This window comes from Dendrobium catenatum, unplaced genomic scaffold, assembly GCF_001605985.2.
Source record: "Dendrobium catenatum unplaced genomic scaffold, ASM160598v2 fragScaff_scaffold_692, whole genome shotgun sequence".
Lineage (NCBI taxonomy): Eukaryota > Viridiplantae > Streptophyta > Magnoliopsida > Asparagales > Orchidaceae > Dendrobium > Dendrobium catenatum.
Genome location: NW_021319154.1, coordinates 1,100,029 through 1,112,939, shown reverse-complemented (window position 1 = coordinate 1,112,939; position 12,911 = coordinate 1,100,029). Strand labels below are relative to the sequence as shown.

The window sequence follows — 12,911 nt, the reverse complement described above, 5'->3', positions numbered from 1 at the left end:
TGCAGAGTGTAGGTAGAGCTTATGTATAAGGCACGCAGTAATCCGGAAGATCATTTACGTTCATACTCTGCACATAATATTTTTTCCTACTTCTAGTCTTTTTCAGGTTGCCATTCCAGATCTTTTATTTTTGATGTTATAAATGTTTAGATATGAATGGGTATTGAAACTATTCTATTTTTTTTAAATTAAATTTTTTTTTTTTACAAAAAAAAAAAATAAAATCAATCATTTAAATTGGGCGATTGAGATTCATCAAAACCATGAAGATTGGTGAACATTTGAATTCGCCATGTACACCGCAATCCTCAGCCCGGCCCGCCCGGTCTCCGCGCCCGTCCAACAAGTGAAAGACTGCAAACGCCTCAACGCGTGATCTGTTTCAGAGAAAGAAATCGTCGAACACCTCATACACGCGTAAAAATAGCACTGCTACTCCGCCAAAGGTGCCAGGTCCAACCCTAATCAGATTTCCTCCCACCTTCCAATTCAAAAGAAATCCATCCCCCATACCTCTCCTTCTATTTCTAATCGCCTTAATACCCTTCCCCTCTTCTTCCCCCAATTCCTACCAGGCAAAACCCGAATCATTCCTTCTTGATGGGCCGCGGCGCCATGGGACAACTCGGAAGTAATCATCTCCGGCAACTCCGTGACATTTTCTCCCGCTTCGACATGGACTCGGACGGCAGCCTCACCCTCCTCGAACTCGCCGCACTCCTCCGATCCCTCGGTCTCAAGCCCACTGGCGACCAGATCCACGCGCTTCTTTCCAGCATGGATGCCAACGGTAACGGGACCGTGGAGTTCGAGGAGCTGGCGGCGGCCATCACCCCATTGATGAGCGAGCAGGCGCTCGTCAACCAGGAGCAGTTGCTCGAAGTGTTCCGATCCTTCGATCGTGACGGAAACGGCTACATATCGGCGGCTGAGCTCGCGCGGTCCATGGCGCGGATGGGTCAACCTCTCACGTTCTACGAGCTCACCGCAATGATGCGCGAGGCTGATACCAATGGCGATGGTGTCATTAGCTTCAGCGAGTTCGCCGCCGTCATGGCTAAATCAGCACATGACTTCCTCGGCTTCGCCATCTCCTCCTAGGGTTTCGATTCTCCTCCTTCGAGCCCCATCGCCGTCGTCGACATTGGTCGGCCGATCAGTTTGCTTTTTTAATTCTGATCTTAATGGTTAATTTTATTGCTAATTTATAAATCAATGTACAGATCTTTTTTGAAAAAAAAAAAGTCCTGGTTTAGCAATGGTAACTTTCAAAAACTGGATGATTGTTTTAAATCTTCCCTCTGGATTGTGTTTATTTGTTGAAGGGAAGGAGTGGGTGAAGGGATTGACTTCTACTCGCTATTTTATTAATTTCGTGTTTCAGTTTGTTCGGTATTGGCTTTTCTTCTTGCGAACAACTATTGCCGCTTGTAATTTTTTTCTGACAATTTTCTCTTAGCCAAAATTTTGGTTGAATGAGGCTTAGGGTGGTTGGTGTGCAAGCAAGGTTGGGAATGTCATCCCAGATTCGAATCCCCTCTACTACAGCCTCTTCAATGGGGCAAAGCAAGTGTGGGTCCGATGCCAATGGGTGGCCTCACTCTAGTGGAAGATAAGATTAGAGAGTCGTCTTAGATGATTTGGTCATATTAAACGACAGCTTTCCGATGACCTGGTTAGGAAAGTTGGTGTTATATTTGACTTATGTTAAAAAAAGTTAGATGTAGATCTAAAGAGACATAGTTAGAAAATATTAGAAATGATCTTTTGTTATTAGATTTAAATAAGAATTTGATTTTTAACATGACATAATGGAGAAAAAAGGATTCATGTAGCCGACCTCACGTAGTAGGATAAATGCTTGATGTTGTTGTTGTTGTTGTATTGTTGTACAACAATCAAACTGGGCTTTAAAAATATAAATTTTGTATGTAGCTCATCTTGATCAGTTGGTTGGAGATTTTGGCTATTAATCAAGAGGTCTTCAGTTCAAACTTGTATATATAATATAAGAGTTTATTTTAATTACCCTAAACATCCTTACAAAAAAAAGAGACAGATAAAAGAGAATTGTAAAGGCAAATCTCAATAATAACTTGCCACCTGATCTAGAGTTCTCGAAGAGTCAAAGTAATATCTAAAAATCTTACTTGAGTAGTGAAGGTGTGGATTTGGAGAAATTATTGTCCACATCACTGGATGCACTTGCCCACATGGCGCATGGTGATTGGAATCCGAATGCATTCAGATTCCGCACACAATAATTTCTCGTGGATTTGAGGTGTAAAGTTGTGGATGATAATATTGTAATTTTTAAGTTTGCTTTATTACTTAGTTTACATTACTTGCATATTTAGTTAATAATTTGGATTGGAATGTTTTTTTTTTTGGTGAAATTATTGTTCATAATAGTGTGCACTTGTGTAGATTATATTATTTAATATTGATCTTAAAAAATATTTACTCCCCACATTGTAAATAGATTATTTATATCATATATTGTGATTTGATTTGTACACTTCATTATGTGTTTAATTAATTGTATTTGGTCATAGATTTTGTTGATGTATCATTGTGAAGGTTTGAAAGGGTGGATTTTGATAAAGTCTGAAGATCCTAATTCTGTCAAAAAAAAATTTCTGTGACTTAGGCCTCGTTTGAGACTATTTTTTATTGCTTCTTGAAACAGCTTTCTAGTACAAAAGTTGAAATTTTTGTACTAGAAAGCTGCTTTAAGAAGCAACAAAAAAGCCGTCCCAAACGAAGCCTTGTTCAACTAATGGGTTGACCTAACGAAATTGCCCTATCTGGGTTGATCAAAGCATCCAACAATATTGCTGATGATAGCAAGCGATGATAAATTTTCAATCAATAATCTAAATATACCATGTTGTAGGTGTCATTATTGTATCATAATTTTGACTACCAGATTGACAATAATTTTAAAAGGCTTACTTTCACTAAATTATGATCCTTGAAAAAATGGCTATCATGTCCATCCATTTTTTTGTTTTATAAGTTTCTGTTTTCAACGAAATGGAGGCTATTGTCTTTAAGAAGTCTAACATTTTATTTGGGACAGCTTTTGACCACTGCTTTTTGGCTGCTTTTAAGAAATTTTTTTACTACAAAGTTATTTTAGAAAGCAATTAGAAAATTGTCTCAAATGAAGCATAAATCTTCAATAATGAATGTCGCAGTTTTGTTTGATTGGACCCATTAGTATGTTGCTCACAATGATCAGATCCCATGAGTCAGAGATAGATAATCGCTTCATTTTAAGCTTATTTAGCCTCTAATTTTATCTTTTAAAGTAAAGTTGATAATTCGGATCTTCTAAATTTCTTTAGAATGCTTAATACAATTAGTCTTGTAAGAATCGACAATTGTTGATTGACCAAGTTGTAGTTGTAAAGAACGAAGTCTGTAAACTAGCAAGGACCAATACACAATAATGCATTGGAATGAGTCTGCTCAATAAAGCTGCTCAAATGATCCTTAGCGGTGCTGGATCATGTTATAGGTCGACATAGGGTTTGTTGTGTGATAGAAAAGTACCCCTCTATAATAGCTCATAATTTAATCCAAACAAATAATATTTTTAGGAGACATTATAAGTTTAATTTTAAAACTATCTTCGCGATAAGATAGATATTATAGTGTTTTAGTTATAATAATTTTTTTTCGTAATTTTTAAGCACTAGAGCAATTCCTTAAGAAATTGATACGTGTCGTTACAACTGGAGATTTTGGGACTGTTAGGTGTCCGTTTTGCAAACCGATTTCAGCAATTTTTTAAATAAAATAATCTTTTTATATATATAATTTTTAAAGCTACAAAAGAATTTATATGAATTTTATATTGATAATCTATTAAATTATATAATTAAATAATATTATATTATTATTTTTATATTGATAATTTATAGAAGCTCTAGTATATTTTAAAATGATAAATAGACAATTCTTCCAAATTTAATCTTTGGGCGTTGCATCCTAAAACCTAAGGAACAATTGTATAAGGTATAAGATGGTGGTGAGATCTACAATGCTTCATGGTACAAAATGTTGGTTATTAAAAGAGAAGCACAATATTAAGTTAAGTGTTGCAGAGATGAGGATGCTCAGGTATATAAATGGTTTTACTCTTAGATATATGATATGAAATGAGCGTATACGTGAAAAGGATGGAGTAGCTCTAGTGGAAGATAATATTAAAAAGAGTCGCATTAGATGATTTGATAACATAAAACAACAATGAAATAAGTTTGTGAAATGAATATATGACAATCCCAAAACATCCATTTGTGCTGATAGATGTAAATTTCTTAAAGATTTATACTAATGCCAAAAAATTAGGAGAAAATTAGTGTAATTAAAGCACTACAATATTTATGTTATGACGAAGACGAATTGTAATTTAAACTTATAATGACTTCCAAAAAACTTTATTTGATTAACTCAAAATAAGAATTATTATAGTTAATTATGTAATTGATTGACTGAATTACACCGACGGAATAGAGATGACACTTCTTCATTGATTATTAAAAATCACATGTGAATTATCTTAAGATAAGAAACAATGATGGCATGATAAAGACTGATGACCAACTGGTCGATAGTTGGTTCGATTAAAGACTAATGATCAACTGGTCGACAATTGAGATGGAAGGATAAAAATACCACATTAAAGTTGAATATTATTGATTGCTATTTATAATCGCATTCATGATTGTATTTATATACATAAATTCATTGATAGGTAAAATTGAAATAGAACTAATAGAACTTGCATTAATACTAATATAATATAACATAATATATAACAACGACATTGATTGGTATATTGATATAGTACACTAAAAAACAGATTGATATAGCATACTGTCATGACATATTGATAGACATTTATACACGACATAATGATTGATAAAAAGCATGTGATAAAAACACATCACAAATATAACTGATAGATAATTGTGGCTTATTTCACTCTAAAACACATGTTATTAATTGATATTCTTTTTATTGATCTTAATATAGATTAATAGACTTCTTTTGCTTATTGAATAATTTGATTTTATTGATCATATTGATTTTTCCAATTGATTGATATTCATATATTACTTATATTATATATATATATATATATATATTACTTATTATTCATATTGATAGTTTATTGATTGAAATTAATTGGAACTGGAGTAGACATATTGATTCTTTTGTCTTGCATTGAATGCATTAATAAGTTTTGGTTATTTGCTCGGCTATATGATAATTATATCAATTTATATGATTCAGATAAAAGTAAGAAGTCTGCAAATTGAGGCTAAGGAATGATGATAGAATAAATTTTATTTTCAACTTTTTAGTTTATATATATATTGTAGCCTGTTGTGGCTATTGTATATATAATTTTGAACTTTGGACTTTAAATCATGATATAAATATTAGTTGTGGTAATATAATTATATTTTTCATTATTTGTATTTTTCTTGCATATAATTAGCCAACACTGGCTATCAATGATATGCTTGTTAATGAATTGAAAAGAGCAAGTATAATAAAAAAGAAAAGAAGATAAAATTCTTTCATTTTAAGTCCCGGGATATCATAGTATGTGTGTGCAATGATTTAGCTACCATGACAAAAATAAGCTCAACATTCATATTAAGAATAAAAAACGCCTAGTAATTATTTTGAAAGCTTTTGAAGCAACTTGATTTGTTTAAAAAACAAAAATCATTTGCAAAACACTAGCTGAATATGTTTTGTCCATTTTTTTAATAAAAATATAGAAACAAAAAGTATATTTGTTTAGTGAAGAGGTAACTTACCAAATATCTCCTCTAGACATCTCAACGGTATGATTTAGGCTCTGTTTGAGACGGCTTTTGTACTACTTTTTAAAACAGCTTTTTAATAAAAAATTAATAATTTACAGCTTCTTGAACTTGATCCCTAAGAATTATATAATTTAATTAACTTACCAGAAATACACCGAGTGTAATATAACAACTCTATAGAGGCAATAATAATGGCACATAAATAAATAAGCATATTAAGAACTTCCTTCCCATCTTCTAATACATCATTCTTATTAGGGTTGCAAACGAATCGAGCCGAGCCGAGTATGTGAGTGTTCATGTTTGTGTTCATTTAATATCAGGTTGTTCAAGTTTGGTTCATATTTGTCGAGCTGTATTGTTTGTGTTCATGTTTGGTTCATTTAAAATAATGACTGTTCATGTTCGGTTCATGTTCAGTTCATGTTCGTTCGTTTAGTGCTTATTGATCTTTAAACAAACAAATATGAACGAGCTATAAACGAGCTCTACTTTTAAATGTTCATTAACTTAACAAACGAGCTTTATCGAGCTTCCTAACAAATGATTATATCGAGCATGTTCGCGAACATATCTAACAAATTTTTTTTAACTATCAAACAAACACGTTCATAAACATATCTATAAACAAACACATTTATAATAAAAGCAATTGTCTATGTAATAAATGCAATGATTTATAAGCAAATCCCATCTTCTTAGAATTTTCCTAATAGCAGCATTAATAAAGGCAATGGTTTATAAATAAATAGCCATATAAAGCTACAATTATTTAGACAATAAGTTAAGTAATATTTGATACATGCAGCAATTACTGATCCAGTAATAACTAGTGGCCACAAAAGGATTGCTCTTGCTTCTTGAGAGGTTTTTTTTCGTGCTTTCTTAGTAAAAGAATTTTCTTGTTGGACATATTCTATTACAACTGTTGGACTTGAAGATGACCCAACACTAATTTGGACATCATGAACTGTCAATCCTAACTGCTTTGGTGAATTTTCAGACATACATTTAAAAGAGAAGTCAACGATTATATTAAACATGAATCATATTTGCTAGTGCATATATTCAAATTCAAAATCGAACACAAATCAAGCTTCTTATCGAGCTTAATGCGAGCTTGTTCACGAACTTCAAATGATGTTGTTCACGAACATAAATGAGCCGAACACATTAGTGTTCAAGCTTGTTTATTTAAGAATCTAGTATTTAAAATATTGTTCAAATTTGTTTGTTTAGTTAATTAAACAATCACGAACGAGCTTTAAATGAACCGAAGAACAACGAGTAGCTTGTGGCAGCCCTAATTCTTGCGAACATAAATAAATAACAAGTTCCTTATCTTTATATGAGTTGTCCCAAATCTTATATCACAGCTGCTATTGTGAGTGGCAAAACAAAGGGAATTCTTTCCAACTATATAATAATTTCTCCTCTGTTAGGGCTTGGCTAAGATCAGGAGTGAAGCAGGTGGGTTGGCCTCACACGAAGCAATGGGCAGCTTGGCGGCCACTTCATGGCCTCCTCTCTCCTTCTCACTCCTTCCCGGTTCGCTCACCACCGGCAGCCGAGGAACAAGAGCTTCTTCTCGGGTAAGGCTAAGGATCGGCGGACCGGTGGCTTACATGGAGAGAAGCCCAAACTCACTAACAGGATTCGCGAGCAAGCTGATCGGGTCTCTGCCGATTGTGGGCCTTCTAGCCAGAATTGTTAATGACGAGGGAGGTGTTGGAGACGACCTGATAGACTTCGCCGAGTTTCGGCGACGGGTGGGGAAAAAGTGCAGCATTACTGATTCTCGCGCCTTCAATGAGTTTAAAGACCGCCGCGGCCGGGTACGATTACTTCCCTCCGTTACTGTGATGTGCTTTTTTGCTACTTGAACGTGAAGCTTCTGAAGCAGGAAGCGGGCAAGTAGCAGGATTTTATTTTGATGGTGGAAATTGAAAACAGCAGAATCTTCTGAAACCAGCTTGCTAGGGATTAATTTTAAGAGGAATGTTTTGGTTTCAGGTTTGAACTATATAGGTTCCTGAACTTTTTTTTTCCCTAGTTTGAAGTGATTTGGGTTCAGCAGAAAACATTTAAGCATCTCAAGTCAGTTCTCAATAAACTCTTATTTACTGCGCAATGGGAACGTTGGAGGGGGTGGGGTGAATTAGGTGAACAGCAGGTTATGTCAAGGCTGAGTGAATAAGTTACAGGTGATGGGGGCGATATTGACAAAAGAATGCCTGCCAAATAACCAAAGACTTGAATGGAGGTTAACTATGGTCTTCATGTTAGAGTTTGGAGGAGGTAAGTGGGATAGCCTTTTTAGTGAAGATAGGTTCTATTTGTTGGTGATGCTGGCTACTGTTGTTTGGGGATGGAGTTCCTCATGAAGGAGAAGAGCATGACTTAGCAATGATCCGCCAATAATCATTCCACTCAACAAGTGTGTTAATTACATGTGCCAAATAGTTGAAGAATGCTTGGTATCTAATAATAGCAACAATATTCTCAACTATGAATTCTTCTACAAATTAACCATACAACTGCTCTGAGTTCCTTTAAATTAATATTACATTTGTGGCTATGGTGGAGAAATTGTTGTATTTCATCCTTACCCTAGATTGGAAGGGCCAAAAGCTCATAACATATTCAAAATTTTATTCTTTTTCACTACCATTAGGATTTGAGCTAAAGAAGCTTGTTCTAACCATGAGGCTCCTATGCTAGTTAACTTGATGCCCCAGTTGATGCATCCCTCAGAGTTGGCTCTAGAAATCTAAGTTATGAGGTAGTGTAGGGCCTTAGGTTGCCATAGGCTCCCCTTGGATTGAACTTATTCAAGGGCCTGGAGACTTACTAGATCCAATGGATTTGACATAATATTTTACCAACTTTATTAAGATCTGAAGCAAAGTAGCTAAACCTAAATTAGGTTGATTACTTGAGGAAATAACATAAAAATCCAAATATAAGTTACAATTCATTCAAATACTATTGAAAATAGATAAAAATCAATACGACACAGAAAGCCCTCACTTTTACAAGGATATAACATCTCTCGCAACTCTTCAACTCTCTTAATCAAGGAATTGAATCCCGAAAGTAGTATGAAGATACATCCTACTTAAAATTATATTCAAGTACTAAATATTATGTTTTGTACATTCCTTAGTCTCCTATTTATAATTACAAAGCCTCATAATAGACTTCCCCTTAATTAGCCTTTAATAAAAGATATGAGAAATTGTATCTCAAAACTCTTCAATTCTCTCACTTGATCAATAATAAAATCTCAAAAAGTAGAAGAAAAGCATGTCCAACTAAAATTTATATTCAAGTACTAATTATTATGTTTTGTACTTTCCTTACACTCTTATTTATAACCACAAAATCCCATAAAAGAATTCCTGTTAATTAGTCTTTGGGCCAGACAGGTGTTCTCACGCATCAGAAACGAAGAAACGGTAGAAGATCGACAAGTAGCAGATGGAGGCGTAGCTGGGAGTGTTTTGGGAGCTCTCATGCAAGCCTCATGGAGACAGAACATAGTGGTAGAAATGAGGAATAGAGGTAAGTTTTAGGTGTGGGATGTGTATTTTAGGAGTTATGGGTTTTAGATTTGTAAATATGCAAATTTAGAGTGCGATGTAGGAAAACCTAGGGGTGTAAAGTAGTCCATTCGAGCTCAAGTTAGCCCTAGGTTTAGCTTGAGCTTGACTAATTAATTGGGTTCAAGCTCAACCTCGAAATTTATTCTACAAGTTCAAGTCAGCTCACGAACAGACTCGTTTATTACGAAAGAGAGAAAATGATTATGATTTAAGCAATTATTATAATAAAATGTTAAAATGAATGAAAAATTAAAAAAAATAAAGAATTACATAGTATAAAAAATTGTGATATAATTTTTAAATATTTTAAACAACTTTGTATTCAAAATCCTGAATTCTAATATTTTTTAAGTATATTTTATATTAATATTTTTTAAATGAGCCAGCTTACAAATAAAGTCGGGACTAGCTCAAACTTGGCTCATTAGTTTATCGAGCTTAGCTCAAGAGTCGCCTGACTCTTACATATTTTATAATACATTCTGCAGCCTTAGTAACTGTTGTAAGTTAAGCATTGTGCTTAATGTAGGCCGGGGATCCATTTTATGTCCTTTTGTGCTGTTGGTTGGCTGCTATTGGTGCTGGTCTTCTGAAGTCCGAAGAGATCTTGGAAGGGGTAGCTAGACTTCGCATTTCCAATGATATTGAATTTGAAGAAGAGACTTTTCTTGCAACTATGAAAGCTGCTAGAGAGGTAATATGATAAATACTTTGTTTTGTTTTTTATATTGGGTGAATTGTAAGCTATATTGATCTATTTGCTCTTTGTTTTGACTTTTTATCATAATTCATTCCTATTTTATCTTCATTTTTAAACATTTTCTTTAGATATATTTAGATAGCTTGAAACGCTAGGCATCCACAAATTGGCTTTAGGTGTGTGTTTAACTGTGTGTGGGCGATTTTTATAAATTTTTGTAACAATTTAAGCATTCTTTGAGCAACTGATAAAATAACGATGATTTCATTTCATATAGGATCACACTTAAGTCTTGTTTTACCATTGTATTTCACCATTTTAAACCATTAAAGACACTCAAAATATATAAAATTTAATATATTTATTTTGGGTAAATATATCAATACTTTTGAATTTTAATTATCTTTTTCATACACTTTGAGCCATTCTTCAAGAAAATTTTTATGCATAAGATCAATGAGCAAATGAACTTAAATGTTCTTGAAATCGTTCTTGCCACTAGTTTGAGAGAATGGACATCATTAATTTGGATCAAGCGATTTGGCAAGTTTGTACACGGGGGTTCTTTATTTTGTAAATCCAAAGTTCACTGCAAGATCTTTTAATTGTGTTAATCTAAACTATGAAAGATAACACAAAATCAATGTTATGATTGATCAAAACCAAAACCAAAACCAAAAAGAGGAGTAGAGTGGGATGACCAAATGCTTTGGAGATGCACTTGGATGGTCGTTTAGAGGAGGCGGAAAGACATGTTGAAGTATTGATCTACAACAAATCAAACCTCATAAAACTAGTGATTGGAAAAAAAACACTTTGCTTCCATATGCCCGAGGACTTCTCAATCACACCGCATGATGAAAGAATGCCATTTATTAAATGCCTCTTTTCTCTCACATACCACTTGGTTCTCTTTGAAAATCAATATGCAGTTTCAAGAAATGACTTTAGTAACCCTCATTGCATCTGAGTGTCCATCATCTGCAAGGTCGTACTTAAATATTTGAACATATGCATTAATTACTTGAATAAAAGATGTTTGATGTTGACATTTTACTAATTGGTAGGAATTTGCTGACATATGAAAGTTGTTTCGGTGGTATTGAGTGGAAATTTTGAAGATATGAATGTAGTGTGATTTCCATTTCCACCCCATCATGATAAAAGTTTGCACACCATAATATTTAATGTCAGCTATCCACATCAGCTTATGTATGTCACTTTTCACTGTTTGGAGTATTAGTCTATATGGCTTCGTCACTTCAATGCAATCCTATTTGACAATGTATGATTAAGATATTTGATAAGTTTAAAACAATATGAAATGCCACACAATCATATAGTGTCTATTTTGGAATACCTCAAAAATCGAGGTCTAGAGGCTTCACAACTTCAGTAAAGAAATTCACTGGAACGTCCAATCTAATAGAGAAGTACTTTGTGATAACCTCAGTTGAATAGTAGAATCGCTCATATGTCATACTTTATCGACTCATTATGAGAAAAGAAGTAGAAAGTGATGGGATACAAAGCTAGATGAAACATGCAAATAACGAACACTTTGCAAGTCACTCAAAAGATCAATAAATTTTGATTGTAACATGCGAAACATAAAATAGAACTTCCCATGATGAATTGAAAATAGCTCGCTTTCCATTTTCCTCCAATAAAAGGCTAAGATCATGTATGGAGTCTTACAAATATATGTTTTGTGACACTCATTTATTAGACATATAACCACTACTATATTTCTGAACAAGCATATTTATTTTTTACTCCCTCATAATTTTTCATCATTGCATGCAAAATTAGATAGGGTGTCAATATTTGACACGACCTGAAAACATGACTCGAACCCGACCCAAAAATTCCGGGTTAGGGTCAATCCGGACCTGAAATGAGTCGGGTTTGAGTTCAACAATTTAACCATTTCAAAGATCGGGTCGGGTTCGGGTTGACCCTTTGACCTAACATTGACCCGAAAACCCGAGATTGACCTATTTTTTACCCGAAAAATGGAGATTGACCCATTTTTTTGACTTGAAAACTAGCAATTTTTATTGGCCCTCGGGTCATTCGGGTCGTGCAAGGTTGACCCGGACCCGAAGCGAGTCAGGTTGGGTCCGAAAAGCTGACATGTTTGCAAAAGCAAGTCAAGTTTGGGTTGACCCGAATAGTATCGGGTCAATTCTGATTCGACCCGAACCCGACCCGTTACCCGAAATTGACACCCCTTGAATTAGACTTCTGATGCTTGATTTATGCTTGTTTGCATGCATTTACTCGCAGAAAAGGGCAAAGATGAAGGCAGCTGCCCCCGAAATTCCGATTGAAATTCGAGTGGAGAAGGCTTTCGAAGCTATCTATGTTTGCTGTTTTGGTAAAGATCCTATCGAAGAAGAGGATATTATGCTGCTCTGTATCATGCTCAATGCGGTATTCCCTTCCGTTGGGAGATCAGCGATAGACAGAGTAGTAAATTCGGTAGCAAACGAAATAGCTAAGGGTAATCGAGCTAATTTTTCAGAGCTGAAGCCATTACCCAAAGAGGCTGTGGAGCGGCAAATGAAGGATTTGGAGTTTCTTAGGCAAGGAAGTGAGGAATCCAGTTGACACCACGTTGTGCAGTATTCATTTTTCCACTTCTTATTGTATAATGCACAAGAAAGAGGAAATATGTTGACGCCAATCTTGTGAATACTCTTCATTCTCTAGTGCTGTTGATCTTCTTTAAACATTGGGTATGTTTAGGAA

The 12,911-nt window shown here is 34.5% G+C and overlaps 2 protein-coding genes across 2 annotated transcripts; both read left to right on the top strand.

The window, feature by feature from the left end:
* Positions 1–368: 368 nt before the first annotated feature.
* Positions 369–1,244, top strand: LOC110104102 (probable calcium-binding protein CML15). The gene has a single exon (XM_020833073.2). It carries the CDS (start codon positions 601–603, stop codon positions 1,099–1,101), a length of 501 nt encoding a protein of 166 aa, XP_020688732.1. The 5' UTR covers positions 369–600; the 3' UTR covers positions 1,102–1,244.
* A 5,977-nt stretch (positions 1,245–7,221) lies between these two features.
* On the top strand, positions 7,222–12,892 carry LOC110104099 (photosystem I assembly factor PSA3, chloroplastic). The gene is made up of 3 exons (XM_020833067.2): positions 7,222–7,687; positions 9,987–10,151; positions 12,447–12,892. Exons 1-3 carry the CDS (start codon positions 7,346–7,348, stop codon positions 12,768–12,770), a joined length of 831 nt encoding a protein of 276 aa, XP_020688726.1. The 5' UTR covers positions 7,222–7,345; the 3' UTR covers positions 12,771–12,892.
* The last annotated feature ends 19 nt before the right edge of the window (positions 12,893–12,911 follow it).